This window comes from Helianthus annuus, chromosome 15 (genome assembly GCF_002127325.2).
Source record: "Helianthus annuus cultivar XRQ/B chromosome 15, HanXRQr2.0-SUNRISE, whole genome shotgun sequence".
NCBI classification, from domain to species: domain Eukaryota; kingdom Viridiplantae; phylum Streptophyta; class Magnoliopsida; order Asterales; family Asteraceae; genus Helianthus; species Helianthus annuus.
Genome location: NC_035447.2, coordinates 166189215 through 166205862, shown reverse-complemented (window position 1 = coordinate 166205862; position 16648 = coordinate 166189215). Strand labels below are relative to the sequence as shown.

Sequence of the window (16648 nt, the reverse complement as noted above, 5' to 3'; positions counted from 1 at the left end):
TGAATATTCGGTAATAATCGGCATTAATATTATAGATTATAGTATTTTTAGTACTATGTAATACATTTATATATGCAAAAGTTAATAACAACTTATTTCACGGACAAAAGAATTGAGTTAATTTTTTGCTAGACGTAAATTCACGATTAACCAACCATAACCGCCCGCTATAACCATCAAAACTGATTAACCATAACAAACATAACTGATCGGTTATGTTTATGATTATCCATTAACCGACATCACAGTTATGATTATTGGTCAAAACCGACCCATGCACACCCTAGTATTCGCAATAAAGTATTTTTTTGGTATCGTAAGAGGTATCGAGTGCCGGTACCATACTTGTACGACCGAACAACACCAATACATGTATATGTTTTTATGGTTTTCAATCGATATAAAAAACGCTTCGATTACTGCCGTGTTTCGACATCATATTGACACTGTAATGAACCAAACTAATACTAACCGAAAGCCCGCCGTGAATCACGGGAATCCCACTAGTTTCAATAAATAAGAAAAATGAAAATAAAAATTCAAATTCAGTAAATGATGGCTAGCAACCACATATATTCCAAAAGATTTCATACTATAATGTACATTTCATTCACCAACCTCACTTGTTTGTCACTGAATGATTGGTAAAATGATAAATTGGTTCCTCATCATCACCTTCTTCATCTGTTCTCATGTTTCAACCTCAACTTCAGCAAATTCAGCAGGGAGAGTGGAGTATCTTCCAGGTTTCCAAGGACCCCTCCCTTTTTACCTTGAAACTGGGTACTCTTTTTTATTCATATATTTATCGTTTATGTTAGATACATAAGCAAGTGTGTAGATATGATTAATTGGATACATGATATTTTATGTAGGTATGTGGGTGTGGATGAGAATGAAGATGTGCAGCTTTTTTACTACTTCATTCGGTCCGAGTCGGATCCTGAGCTTGATCCTCTCATGCTTTGGATTACCGGCGGCCCGGGTTGTTCTTCCATCTCTGGCCTGCTATATGAGATTGGTATCTTTTACATAATTCTTAAATTTATTCCAGGTGTGCACTTCTTTTGTTGCTTTGATATCTGAAGTTTATTTGAACCATACAGGTTCAATTAAGTTTGAGGCTTTGTACTATGATGGAAGCTTTCCCACCTTGATTTTGTCACCCAATTCATGGACCAAGGTGATGAGTAGTTAGTGGCGGATCTAGAAAATCGTTATAGAGGCAACGTTTAAAAAAAATGGGTAACGAAATAAAAAAAACGTCATTTTTTTTTTCCAAAATTTACACTACCGCCGGAGCGTCAAGGGGTAGTGGGGGTTACGGTTACCCCTATTATAAAACTAGGTCCGCCCCTGTGAGCAGTGGCGGATCAAAAACTTTTTCCACGAGTTAAATGTTTTTAGTCTGTATTTTTATTGTCGCTCGTCATAATTTTTCCATCATGGGTAAATGAAAAAACTAATTATGTATATTACCGGAAAAAAAACTGATTTGTATATCATAGTAGTCAAAGGCGCTCGTCTAGGCGCCCTGTAGACGCAACCATACCAGTCAAAGGCGAACCAGGCGTGCGCCCATACACAACCATATCAGACAAAGGCGAACCAGGAGAGGCCATCAAGACACTTAGACGCGATTCTGGCAAGATTCTACAAATTCCGGCCTGAGCATGAACAGCTAAACGTGGTCTTAAACATTCAAAAATGGCCTGGAACTATTTATATTGTGTACCTTGCTTAGAAAGCCTTTGCCTCTCAAGTACGTTGTCCCTAGGCCCAAGGCTCACCTTTCGCGCCTTGAGCTTGAGCTTGAGCCTTTGACCACTATGAGTATGTCATAAATCAACAACTATAGACTGTGAGTATACCATACTAATTGAAATTTCACTTTAGAAATATAAAGAAGATTGAAATTTTTTCCATTTATGGTGAAGCTGAATGTCACAATACCACACAATATCATTCTTGCATAAAAATATCAACAGTACATATTGTGGTTGCGGTCCCTTTATACCTCACCAAAAAAAACCTACCCCCCCCCCCCCCCAAAAAAAAAAAAAAAAAAAACTAAAAAAAACTAAACACCCACCCCCACCACCACCCAAAAACCTAAACCCCCACCCCCTGGGCAATTTTTTTTTTTTTTTTTTGGGGGATGGGGGAGGGGGGTGGGGGTTTAGGTTTTTGGTGGTGGTGGATGTTTAAGTTTTTTTTTTTTTTTTTTTATTTTTATTTTTTGTAGTGAGTTTTTTTAGGTTATTGGTCACTTGTCACTTTATAAATCATTTTTACACTTCTTACAATTAGGATCCTTTGTATATGATCCTAATCCTATCATATATATTCATATTAATGATTGACTAAAAACATACCCATTAAACATGTTTACATATCAGCTAATGAAATTTATTTTAATTAATTATTTGTGCCTCAAGAGTGTTATGTGGTTATGGTCATTAAACTTGCAAAACCGGAGGTGGATGACTTAACATTTTAAATTATGCAGATGGCAAGCATAATTTTCCTAGATCTTCCTGTTGGTACTGGTTTTTCGTATGCAAGAACCACACGCGCCTCACATTCCACCGACATCCAACTTTGTGACCAAGCCTATGAATTTATGAGAAAGGTACATCAAGTAACATTTTATGATATTCAAATGTGTTAGAAGACTCGTGGTTTTTTTTTTTTTTTTTTTTTTTTTTAATAATTTGGACTTTTGCAGTGGTTTGAAAGTCACCCGGAGTTCGTCTCTAATCCATTCTATGTAGGAGGAGATTCCTATTCCGGAAGACCGGTCCCAATAATCACACAACTAATATCAGATGGTAACAATAGTTTTCTTCATAAATAATCATGGCTGTCTTCATCATGGATCCATAACATACCAGCTCCAAATGTGCAGGAAATGAAGCTGGCATTGAGCCTTACATTAATCTAAAGGTCTTAAGTCTTATCCTATGAATATAAATTATGAATTAAAAAATAGATTTGCTGAACGGATTAAGTTTGAGCATTAGGGATATGTTCTTGGAAACCCTGTGACTTTTCCAGAAGAAGATAATTACCAAATTCGGTTTGCTAATGGTATGGGACTTATATCAGATGAACTCTACAAGGTTTGTTCTGTCCTAATGGCGGACCCAGAAATTATTTGCTGGGGGTGCGGATGAGGTGTTCAGCCATATTTTCAAGGGGTGCGGTCGGGTTTTTTGCCTAAAATATAAACTAATTTTTTTTTCAAGGGGTGCGGCCGCCCACCCTGGCGAAAGGCTAGGTCCGCCCTCCTATGATCTAATATATTTCCTACTTGTTTTAGCAACTAATGTTGTTAATTTTTAATGTCTGTAGTCATTGTTCCACACGTGTCGTGGAGAGTATCGGTCAGAGTATATAAGCACGAGCAACTTAGTGTGTCGCCAAACTCTTGAATTGTACCATGAGGTTCTTTACTTGCTTTACATTGGTTCCATACTCCATCTAGATGAAAAACAAAGGAAAAAAATATACTAAAAGGAATGAACCTTTTCTAGTGCGTAGATGGGATTGAAACTGCACATGTTTTGGAGCCTCGTTGTGATTCTATTTTTCAAATCAAACTTCCCACTCAAAAGCTGCTTAACGAGCACAACCGTGTTTCTTCATCTTACTGTCGTGTAAGTCTAATGTATCGGTTTCATTTCCAACACATATCTTGTAAGGCAATTGTAGCAAATTTTAAGGTTGTTTTTAGTTGTGCAGACTGATGGATATAACCTGGTTTACTACTGGATTAATGAAGCCAGTGTTAGAGAAGCATTGCATATTCGGAAGGTATTCTTATATATAGAGCACATATGCTTTGAAACCAATAATAAGTTGTCTTGTGTATCGCATTCAAAGTAATAGATACAAATGTATTATGCGATTTATCATTGTTCTCGACATGTTATTGGTTATGAAATGAGTGCAAATAGATATATTTCTAGTTGATAGAATTGTTCATGCATGCTGCAACACAGGGAACCATAACAGATTGGATAAGGTGCAAATCAGATTTGAATTTCACAAAAACACTTTCTGATGTCAGACCATACCATCTAAACCTTAGCAACAAGGGCTACCGGTCTCTCGTCTACAGGTCCTCCTCATTTCACAATATGCATCAAGATGATTATTATTATTATTATTATTATTATTATTATTATTATTATTATTATTATTATTATTATTATTATTATTATTATTACTATTATTATTATTATTACTATGATTATTATTATTTTTATTATTATTATTATTATTATTATTATTATTATTTTGTGAAGGAATACATCATTAACGCGACATTCTTGGTTTCCCTCGACCCATTGACACCATCAAGCTTATGTGCAGTTAAAATATTTTTTATTGTGGTTTTGTTGGCTATATTATCACTTAAAATCATGTTGTTATCTTTGGAGTTTGATTTTTTTTTCTAGGGTTATAATGTACTTTTTTTTGCCTGACCCGTTGTAACATGACCCATTGTTGGCCTCGACTGAAAAAAGTCCTGCATCCGCCACTGTCAATGTCATTAATGAAGTTTTGTGTTTTAACGCAGCGGTGATCATGATATGATCATTCCCTACCAGTCAACTGAAGCATGGATAAAAGACCTTAACTACTCAGTCATCGATCGATGGCGATCATGGAAGCTTAATGGTCAAATTGCTGGGTAATGTAGAACTTAATGTTCACATCATAGTGTAACCAAATGTACTTATATTGGATTATTTGTTTATATTGATAGGTATACAGAGAGTTATTCGAATATGATGACGTATGCCACCGTGAAGGCAAGGAATCAGAAAGTTCTTATTTCGAGTATAGCTAAAGGTTGTTAACTAAAACGGTTTCTTAACGTTGCAGGGCGGTGGGCACACGGCCCCTGAGTACAAGCCTGAAGAATGTTTTGCCATGTTCAAGAGGTGGATATCTAATCAACCATTATAACCATCTTTGCATCTTACCATGTTGAACTTTTTCGATAGTCCATCATGCATGTAATATGTAGCTCTTGTGTTCTTTGACATGAGCATAGACTAATAGTCATTTTAATGATCCAACTTATTCTATTTGGATCAATTTGAGAAATTTATGGAGACATTAATAGTTGTATTTTTATTAATCGAATTTTATCAAATAAGTGTTTAAATATGATTTGGACGTAATCAAGATTATAAGTAACTAATATTTTGATCCATCGCGTGTTGCGGCGGCATCGAAACTTAAAATAACTTGAATTTATAATGTCAAATATCTATCTGATCCTACTCGTTTCCGAACAAAACTTACGTCAAAACATAGACCAACTGAAAACATTCATAAAATAAGCACGAAAAATGTATTATATTTGACCTGCCTCGTTACCGAAAAAAATTTACTTCTAAACGTAAATCAACTTGGATTTATACCGAAACGTACTTAAATAAAGCATGTAAGAAAATAATATTTTTTAAAGTTAAAATGGTACCACACGTTGTGGCATCTTTGAGACACAAAGTAACTCGAACTTATATACCACAAGAGAAAATGTATTATACTAGTATTTTGATCCGCCGCGCGTTTCAATGGCGCAGAAACTTAAAGTAACCCGGATCTATACCGTCAAATAGGTGACTCAACTCGTTCCCGAACAAAACTTACGTCAAAACCAAAACGTAGACCAACTAAAAACATACCAAGAAAAATTTACGTCAAAACGTAAACCGACTTGGATTTATACCAAAACGTACTTAAATAAAACACGTAAGAAAATAGTAGTTTTTTTGAAGTTAAAAATTGGTAGCACGCGTTGCGGCAACTTTGAATCGTAAAGTAACTTGAACTTATGTACTGCATAGTGAAGACGTATTATATATGACAAAGCGTATAATGATATTTTTCTCTCTTCATTTAATTAATTGATTTTTTTCTTTCTCCTGGTTCTCTTTCCAATTAAAAGAATATTTAATTACATTCTCTATACTTTTTTCTCTCACAAATTACCTAACTTAATATTTAATAATTTAAAAAAAATACAAACATTATCAAATATTGTTCTATCTAGAACACGATTAAAAATATTTAATTACATTCTCTATACGTATATGTATTAGATCAATGTTTGATGAAAAGATGCATAGGAGAAACAATATATAATAATACACAAGTGTATAAATCTGGTATATACCCATCTGTATACACTATGTACTTGAATAATACACAGGTGTATACGTCTGGTATATACCGACCTGTATACACATATGTACTTGAATAATACACAGGTGTATAAATCTGGTTTATACCGACCTGTGGAAACAAGATATAATAATACACAAGTGTATAAGTCTTGTATATATACTGACCTGTATACACTGTACACATATGTTAAAAAACATAATCTAATTAGGTTTAATGGTAGAGGATCCTGTAAAAAAGGCTTAAAGTGTGAGAAAGGTAAGAAATAATCTACACCATTAGATCTTTGATCTAATGGTTGAGATTAATAGGGACCATATTGTAAAATTTGATTTATTTTTTTGGACTGAATTGAAAATTCTAGGGGTAATAAAGTCCTTATATCCATTCAAAAAATGGAAACTGTAAATCATAATCCCTACAATCTCTCTCTCTCTCTCTCCAGATGATCTCCATCTACGATCAAAGATCTCTCTCATAATCATGACAGCGGCCATTCGGAAATCGAAAATCGGAATGATTATATTAACGAGTTTGTTTGTTAATCGGAAATCGGAAGATCAAACACGACAGCGGCAGCGGCGGCGGTGGTGGTGCGAGCGGCAGCGGCGGTGGTGGTGGTGCGAGCGAAGCAGATGAACGATTCGGAGAATGTCGGAGATGATGGATGGCAGTGGTGGTGGTCGTGCGATCTCTCTCTCTACATCGAACGGTGCCGGAAGTGGAGAAGATGATGCAGAGGTGTTATTTTTCTTTCAGTCATGGTGTTTATTTTCTTTTCTGAATGGTGTTATTTTCTTTTCTGAATGGTGTTATTTTGTTTCTGAATAATGTTATTTTCTTTTTCTGAATGGTGTTATATTTATTTACTGAATGGTGTTATATTATTGACTGAATGGTGTTATATTGTTTATTGAATGATGTTATTTTTTGTTTACTGGATGGTTTTTTTTTTTTTTCTGAATGGTGTTATTTTGTTTCTGAATGGTGTTATTTTGTTTCTGTATGGTGTTATCTTGTTTCTGAATGGTGTTATTTTTTTGTTTACTGAATGGTGTTATAGCTTGTACTGAATGGTGTTATATTTTTGTTTACTGAATGGTGTTATATTATTTTCGTAAAAACACCATGCACTGAACTATGAATTTTTTAAAACACCATGTCATGAACATGGCTATGATTCTGTGAATGATGCAAAAAAAAATAAAATGAATGATGTTATGGACGGTTATATTCCTTAAATCAAGAATTTTCTCTCTCCAAATCCTTAAATCAAGGATTACCATATTTGAATTTGTTAATGCATTTACAATCTTACCCTTTTTAATTAATTTAGATCTAATGGTTGAGATTCTTTCTTACCTTTCTCACACTTTTGGTCTTTTTTACAATAACTCCACCCTAGGTTTAATATTTAATTTAAAAAAACATAAGAGTTTATTTAAAAAAACATTACCCCTTCAATCTCTTATAATTAAAATAATGGAGACATAATTAAAATGAGAGAGAGGGAGAGAGAGTTATAAGATAAGAAAATTAAGGGATTTTAATTAAAAATACTTGACTAATGACAGTCTTACCATTTTTATCTAAAAAATATTAAGGTCTAAGAATAGTACACTCAGTTCACTCTCAAAAAGTTGTTCACAAATGAATATAATCATATATATATATATACATATACACACACACACATATACATATATATAGTTATATTGTTTTAGCAAATATTGATCTTGACGCACCGAACTACTGATTGTGTCGCATCATAAGGTGACGCACTGAAAATCTGAATGTGAATTACTGGATGTGATTAGGTGACACAATGTATGTGAACTAACTACACACTGAACTACTGAATGTGACGCATTGAAAGTGACTAACTGGATATGTTATACGTATATTATTGTTGTCCCACTAAGTAACCCGTTTACTCTGGCATACGTTTTCCTTCTTATGTACGTTAGGTTTTCATGGATGGTCGGGAAGACTTGGATGGATGGCTTGAGGAAATAAAGACGTACATGAATTTTCATAAACTTTAAAATGGTTTGTATAATATTTTGACTTATTTGAAATAATGTAAAGTTTTATAATTCATAGAATGATATTTACACCTCTAATATACTATATGTCAGCCTTAAACCGGATTGGTGTTACACAAACCATGCTGGATACTAGTGTTTTTGGTCAAAATTAGAGATAAGGTTTGAAATATGGATGAATCTAACCTCTCATTAGTTGTTTTATATTTTCATCAACACCTTAACGCATTATCCTATTCTTTAATCTTTGGTAATAAGAAGAATGTAATATTTTATTAGAGTTAGTAGAATAATCTTAACTTCTACCAGCTCCACTATTATTACTTTATATAATACTCGTTATTAATTTAATTATAACTTTTTTTATATTTTAATTTAATTATATTCTGTTTTAAAGATTGAACTTTAAAACGACAACCGGTCTAAGGGAGGAGGGGTGGTCACTAGTGATAGATTTCTATCACTCCCACTATCCAATCAAATTATGCCATGTCATCACCCAATATTCTATCACTAGTGATAGAAATGTAGGGAGGGTGGTATCACTAGTGATGGAATTCTATCACTCCCAAATTTTTTTAATTTTCATTTTAAAATCACAAATAAATTAAAACAGTTTTCTGTTTTTATAAAAAAAATTGTTTTTCTGTTTTTATATAATCCATAATCATATCTTTTGTGTAGGCCCAATTAATTCAGATAGCCTTTTGTGTAGGCCCAGTTTTCTGCATCGTCTTCTTCTACCTCCTGCTTGATAAAAATCATGAGTGATAAAAATTCACTTCTGGTCCCATCAATTCTGGTCCCATCATCGTTTCAAAATTCAACAATTTCAACGCGTGATAAAAATAACGAAAAATTGATTTCGTGATAAAATAATACGTTGAACTTTCTTGTCGAGGTGGAATAACGCGTTGAAAAATCGATTCCGTGATATTATCACGTACCGCCCCGTCGGCTCTAATATTTAGAAGATTGATTAAAGGTAAACAACAATGTCCTTGTCAATGTTAATAGCATAACGTTAATTCAAAATTTAATATATACTTAATTAATTAATTCCATCTCTTTTTTAAAGATTACTTAATGATTTTATTACATATAATAGAACTAGGTTATAACCCCGTGTATTACACGAGTTGAATAAATAAATTTAATATACTAAAATAAATCAATATATCTTTAAAAACCTCATTTATTGCACGGGTTGAATAAATATAATTTATTTATTAAATAATAAAAAGTTATATATATACGAAAAATATTGTACGGGTTGAATAAATGTAATTTTATATACCAAATAAAAAAATTATATCTTTAAAACCACATGTATTAGACGGGTTGAATAAATAAATTTTATATACTAAATAATAAAGCAACATATCTTTAAAAACCTCATTTATTGCACGGGTTGAATAAATGTAATTTTATATACCAAATAATAAAAAAATTACATCTTTAAAAATATGTGTATTACACGGTTTGAATAAATTTAATTTTCTGTACTAAATAATATATATATATATATATATATATCCATAAAAACCCCCGTGTATTGTACGAATTGAATAAATCTAATTTTATACATCAAATAATAAAAAGTTATATCTTAAAAAATCTCATGTATTACATAGGTCGAGTAAATGTAATTTTGTATAGTGAAAATAAAAATGTTTAATATAGAAACACAAAGTTTGGTTTTCGTGATAAAAATAGATTATTCTGATAAATTTAACCCTTTATTTAAAACTCCGTAAATGTATAAATGATAAATAACATTAGGTAATTTTATTTTAAGTTTCGTAAAATCTATTTGATATCAAACTAAACAAAATGTTCAAATATATAGTTAAGATCAAATTAGATAATTAAGTTTGAATTTGATGTAAATAGATAAATATAAAAGTAATAACTAATTCGAATAAATAATATTATAAATAGGGGTAACTTCGTAGAAATGTAATTAAGTTTGTGAATTGTTCTAATTAAGTCACTAAAACTTTTTTTGTCTCTTTAAAGTTATTGAAGTTTCATTTGTTGTTCTAATATCATGTAATTATCAGGTTACCAGGTTACTAAATACTAATGATGATTTATCAGGTTTCATTGAATTCTTTTAAACTTTAATATGAAATGAAAAAATATACAATTACATAGGACTTTTTAATTAAATAATGGTAGAATGAATGCCTCACAACACACCAAGCACCCTACTATCTTCGTCTTCTTCACTTGCACTGTCAAACACCAATCTCCCTTTTTTCCCAAACAACTTCTCATATCTCTCTAACTGTCACCATGAATCCACATTTGACATTTCTCTTCTCATTAATTGAACTCCGTATGCAATTTTCCATTACTCGATTTAAAGTTTTAAAAGTTAAATCTTGTGATTTTGTTTTTGATAACTTTGTTGAATAATGTTTCCACTGGTTTCTTGCTTTTCTAACAATGGTAGATATTAACAAGTTCGTGAAATAAAGTCGCATCAGTTTGTGATATTTTTTATTTGGGTGAAATTTGGATGTAAACATAGCATTAAAAGAAAATATAAAATAAATCAACGTCCCGCATAATCATTAAAAAAATATAAAATAAGATAAAAAAAATATAACCTGGTGACCTGGTAGTTACACACTATTAGAACGCTAAATTAAAGTTTAGTTATTTTAAAAAGATAAAAAAAGTTTGGATGACTTAATTGGAAGAATGAGCAAACTTGGTTACATTTCTATGACATTTTTTCTTATAAATAAGAAGAAGATTAAACTAAATAATAATTATCCATAAGATATTAAACTAAATAATATTTAGTAGAAGGGTTATCTATAATTAATTGGAAGAGATTAAACTAAAATAATAATTATCTATAAAAGATGTCTTAATATAATGACAAGTGTCCCCAAAGTAATTTCTTTTATTAATAAAGATGTTTTATCAAATACATAATTGGCAGGATGTTTGTGATTCTTAAGACTGTACATCATCTTGCTTTAATTGATTGGCAGGATGTTTATGATTCTTAAGACTAGACATCATCTTGCTTTAATATAATATTGTTGATTTTTTCCAAGTTATAATTTCATACGATAAGATTATACACGTTTTTAAAGACACCTTATTCATATTATGAAATTTTTGTTATTAAAGGATAACTAATTTTGCTTTTAAGAAATTAGCGAATTAATCTTTCTAAATTTAGACCATGTATTACCGAATGTGAAGGGGGGGGGGGTGTAGTGTCGGGCCACGTAGGATGTGGATGCGCAGAACACTGCTTCCCTTGGGCGTTATAGGGTATGATAAAGGGTAAAGGGGGAGGCGACCGCGGGCATGGGATGCGAAAAGAAATGTTGGACTCATCTTGTGAGGTGCAAAATATGGTATACTAAAATTAACCTAATTTAGACACTCTGATTTTACTCTAGACTCTCCTAATGCTAGACCACAAAACATATAAGTGTACCTGTTGACTCTAGTAAAGCCTAATGAAGTCCGGATATTGAACCCACGAGATACTAACAAAGCCTAATGCTTAACAGGTTTATTTGGATTTGAGTGTTGAAGTGAGATTTTAATTAACTAATTAAACTAATGTGAATTAACGAATTAACGAAAGCAAATGTAACTAGCAAGTGAAGGTGTAACCAATAAGAATGAACAAACCACCCAGGTAAGAATCCCTAATGACATGTAATGACCTCTAATATGACAGTCTACCAAGTTCTAATTTCTATCCCGACCAACCACCTGCTAGAAATCATTAAGTCCTATAGTAACTATTCAGCTCAGAGTCGGACTCACACTCTCCAAATCCTAGAAACTGAGCTATGAAGAACAACCAGAATTTGCATGAAGTGCTAAGATAGACCGACACGACTTATCGACACTAAATCCAACAACTATTAGACTTGTAAGAGTACAGCTTAAACAACCTTCTAATTGTTAAGTAAGTTCTAAGATGATAACCAATTACCTAGGAAATAACTAGACGCGAATAAACAAATGAATACGAGCTATCGGTCACCTAAATTGTCAAACAACGAAAAACTAATACCTACTAATCCCAAATTATCTCTCGAATCAATGGAATTGGATGCACACTCAAGTCTACTAATTTTAATTGATTAGTTAACCTGTATTGTTTCTAATGATAGGGTTATATCGAAAACCGGCCGAATAAACGCACTAACAATTGATTTTAATGTGCCTAGTGTGAATTTCTTCTTTCCAGACACATCAATAATGACAACTAATTAATCAATCACACCGAAACATGAGCATGCATGATCATAATCAACAACAAGATAGAACTACTTTAAATCAAATACAAACTTGTTAAAAAGTCAAACCGAAAAGTTAACGCACAGTCAAAAGTTCATCTAAACCTAGGTGGCTCAAAGAGTTTAGGCTCCAAACATGTTTACACTATTAAAACAATCAAATTCAGTAGCAAACATAGCATTCATCACCGATTAAATGAGAAAGAATTGAAGATATAACTAAACGGCAGGTTGCAAAACTCGTTAAAGTTTTACACTTTGTTGCTCCTTCAATTCAAACTTCTTCTCAAGCTTCAACTTGGGCTAAAATTCGTCCTTGATGGTCGGGAATGTTGTGTTTCCGAATTATGGTTTGAAACATGTTTATATATGGCTAAAACACACTTTTCTCGACATCACGCATCACGAACCAGGAGACCAAGGCCCATCCCGACACGCTTGACCTTTAAATACATAAACACTAACGCGGTGGCATCTAGGGGGTAATTAATTGGAACTTTGAGGGCAATTCGGTCATTTTGGTCTTTTTGCACACATTAACACATCTAAGCGACACGCGAGCCAACTAGCTACTCCACATCATGACACACTTAGATGATCTTCAACTAGAATTTTTGTTTTCTTGTTTCGGCTCCTCCCGTGTGCTCGTTTCTTCACCGTTTTTACTTGTTTTAGCTCTAATTGCACATAAACACCAACTAATCAAATAAAATCCTAAAATGACCAAAAACATAGAAAAACCAAGGGAGGAGTTGTTCACTTAGGAAAGGGCCAAATTACCCTTGATGCCAATGACACTTATCCTCATATCCTTCTCACGTGTGCTTCTCACAGGAAAGTTGTCTTGTAGATGATTCAAGCACTATTATTAAAATACAAGTTTGAGCACCACTAAAGTTTGATGGTTTTTATTTTAGCCAAATAAATGTGAGCTGCACTTTTGGCATTTAGTTCTCAATTATTTACATGTGTGTTCTTCTTGATTTATATTACAATTAATAAGAAACATCCTCTAATTAAAACATCTTTAAGGTTTCGTCCCTAGATTTATAAATCATGTTCATGTAAACAAGAACTTTTATTCCTGGCTAGCGACATGTAAGACCCTAATTCGCTTTAACGGAAAAGACGCAGCGGAAATTCGTACCATAAAAATTTCTTTCATTAAAAACGTTTTAACCTACTTGCAAGTTCATTATAAAATACCTTCTTACAATATATGCATCTTTTGTACTCATTTACAAAATAAAAGCATAACTTATAACTATCATTTTACATAATCAAGCATTCCCGTACAATCTATCTTGTGACTCGGTCTTTGATCGCTACACCTCATGGTGATTATCTGTGACTCGTACAACCTGCACCCACCACATATATTCACAACATTAGTATACATTATATACGAGCAAGACTCTTAATCATGTAACCTTGTTACGTTCTATCCACATCTACTTTCCATCACGTTATCCTTCTAGATTTATCCATTCCATCCGGGTGTCTAATCCTTGACGAAACTTCAATATAGTACCTGCACTACATTCATTCTCGAGGCACACTGTTAATAACGTCAATACTTAAATGCATTGAAACCACATACATACATACATACATACATACATACATACATACATACATACATACATACATACATACATACATACATACATACATACATACATACATACATACATACATACATACAAACATACCTTGTCACATACATACATACATACATAACTACATACAATCATGCCTTCATAAAACGGATCATAACTACACACGTGCATACCTTCACTCACACGTACATGTACTTACATAATTACATAAATACATTCATACATACATACTAACTCGTATTCATGATTACTTATTAGCTTAAGCGTATTGGGAAGGAGTTAAATCGATACATACATACCCACATACTTAGCTCATTACCCCGCATACTCGCTCCCACAACCCAATTGTATACACAAGCTTCTTTTACAATTTCTTACACGTAAGTTTATGCCGGACTGACGCACTTACAACTTTACATAGTCTAGACGATGTACAATTCAACCTACACGCCTTCTGGATTCTTACACAAGTATACTTATAAAATTCCTACGCTAACACGAGGCATCCTGTTCATGGACTAACCGACGACCTTTAACATCATTGATATACGAAACCATTCTTAACATAAGGTATGTGGCCTTAAAAAAACATTCTTAGTCAAGTCGCATGCTCAAAAAATCAAAATTCCAGCAAAAAGCCAGCAGCACGGTCCCTCGCGGGCCGCGTAAGCCTAAACTTACATCAACGCGGGGCGCGATAGCTCCACCGTAAGCTACGGTGGCTACCGTAGCTTACGGTGGTCATAAAACTTCTTACGGCAGCTAGGGACTGCCTTACGGCAGAAAACAAAGTCCAGCACCCACCGTAGCTTACGGTGGGCACCGTAAGCTACGGTGGTGCCCAGTTTAACCCCCAATTTAATACTAAAACTCGCATAACTCGTTCGTTTTGCATCCGTTTCACTTGAAACCTGTTCCTAAACATTCGTAAAACAATTCCTTACGTATTAGACTAAGAATCCTTACCCCGGGTCCTTAATCGTTACCAACTTTATTACCGTTACCTCACTTATTCTTATTTATTCGACCCGTTTGGTCCCACAAACTACCTTCGACTATCTACATCAATACATATCTTAATACCTTCAATCATTTCATACCATACATGGCTTCCCTTCATTTATAAACAAGAAAGTTCTTATGTATACTAAGAAGTGAGTCGGAAGTCACTTACCTTAAGCGTTAGTGTTCATGCTTGATTCCTCGCCTCCGCTTGACCCGTTAACCTTCCGTTCTTGAGTCCATGCTAATGTGATTCCTATCCTTTCATGTCATCACAATCACACTATGATTAGCATATTTGCTCATTCATACTAATATTCGTTTCCTTCCATTCATACATTACTTTGACTTTATATTAACCAAATACCACATACACAAAGCATAGACTAAGAGTCACATTGGCCCATATTCATACAACTCAATTATCATCATTTACGACACATAGATCATCTACTACGATACACATGACTTCTCTACTATTATAATCATGTCCGAAAGGCTAATCACGCTATACATTCATTATTGACTTTCAAGAAGTCAAATGTCCTATTTACATACTTTCAACTTATGAACATGTATCCTTCTTAATAGGGTAACTTATATTAATGACGTGATATTTATTTCATACAAAATGTTGTGTGACACAAACCACTACATAATTACCTAGTCACATACTCGACATACAAGCTCCAAATGCATAAACTTGACTTACGCATATATTCAACCCGAATTCTTATACGAGTTCCATCTAGAGCACATTCTTCAAGTTAGTAAACTACTAGTCATATCATTATCATATTCCATTCATATATGTCAAGCCGTTTGCTACAATCTCACATCCTAACTTCACTTAGGCATTTCATCAAACACATGGTGTGCGTACACCATTTATTGCACAATATACAACTAATTCATGCATAATATTACAAGTTCATGTCAAGATCATCAAGTTTCACTTAGAATCATATAATCCTCATAATATGCCTAAATTAACTAACTATTACTCATTACATACAACATCATACATAAACTTTACACAACAATTAAACATGCATGATTATCCATATCATCATCTTCACTACTACAAGTGGGTTTCATCTCTAATCATCTAATTAACCTAAACCATGTGTAATCTATGCTCTATATCATGATACTAATACATTCTCATGCTCAATTTCATCCCAATTCATGGATTAAGACATAACCCATTTCATACAAGATCACCAATCTTAGTTTTGAGACATACCTTTTGATCCTCTTGTGATGGTGATCATTAATCCGTGTTTATTCATGAATTTGAGCTTCGATTTACCCTTCAATTTGATCATATAAGCTTGAGCTAGGGTTTGGCTCCTTTGGGAGCTCCTGATCGTTCCAGAACACACACGAGATGTGTGTTTGTGTGTGTTGTTATTTCCTTATAATATCCCAACTTTCATTTTAACCCACATTAGTCCCTCATGATTGTTAATTAAACATAGTTGGCCCCATTGTT

At 33.2% G+C, this 16648-nt stretch overlaps 1 protein-coding gene and 1 long non-coding RNA gene across 5 annotated transcripts; one reads left to right on the top strand and one right to left on the bottom strand.

The window, feature by feature from the left end:
- The first annotated feature begins 597 nt into the window (after positions 1-597).
- On the top strand, positions 598-5184 carry LOC110912890 (serine carboxypeptidase-like 13). Of its 3 annotated transcripts, XM_022157720.2 has the most exons (14): positions 599-783; positions 876-1021; positions 1107-1183; positions 2510-2632; positions 2729-2831; positions 2909-2946; positions 3024-3122; positions 3355-3447; positions 3537-3659; positions 3745-3816; positions 4005-4123; positions 4586-4699; positions 4775-4820; positions 4894-5184. In XM_022157720.2, exons 1-14 carry the CDS (start codon positions 638-640, stop codon positions 4975-4977), a joined length of 1383 nt encoding a protein of 460 aa, XP_022013412.1. In that variant the 5' UTR covers positions 599-637; the 3' UTR covers positions 4978-5184. The 3 variants fall into 3 exon arrangements, with proteins under 3 accessions (XP_022013413.1, XP_022013412.1, XP_035839528.1); XM_022157721.2 differs by lacking the exon at positions 3024-3122 and having other exon boundaries at positions 598-783; XM_035983635.1 differs by lacking the exons at positions 2729-2831; positions 2909-2946; positions 3024-3122.
- An 8531-nt stretch (positions 5185-13715) lies between these two features.
- Positions 13716-16534, bottom strand: LOC110912898. Of its 2 annotated transcripts, none has more exons than XR_004880279.1 (3): positions 16400-16534; positions 15326-15409; positions 13716-13893 (listed from the first exon to the last, which is right to left on the bottom strand). It is a non-coding gene; the product is annotated as an uncharacterized LOC110912898 (long non-coding RNA). The 2 variants fall into 2 exon arrangements; XR_002578243.2 differs by having other exon boundaries at positions 15326-15414; positions 16400-16526.
- Between the last annotated feature and the right edge of the window lie 114 nt (positions 16535-16648).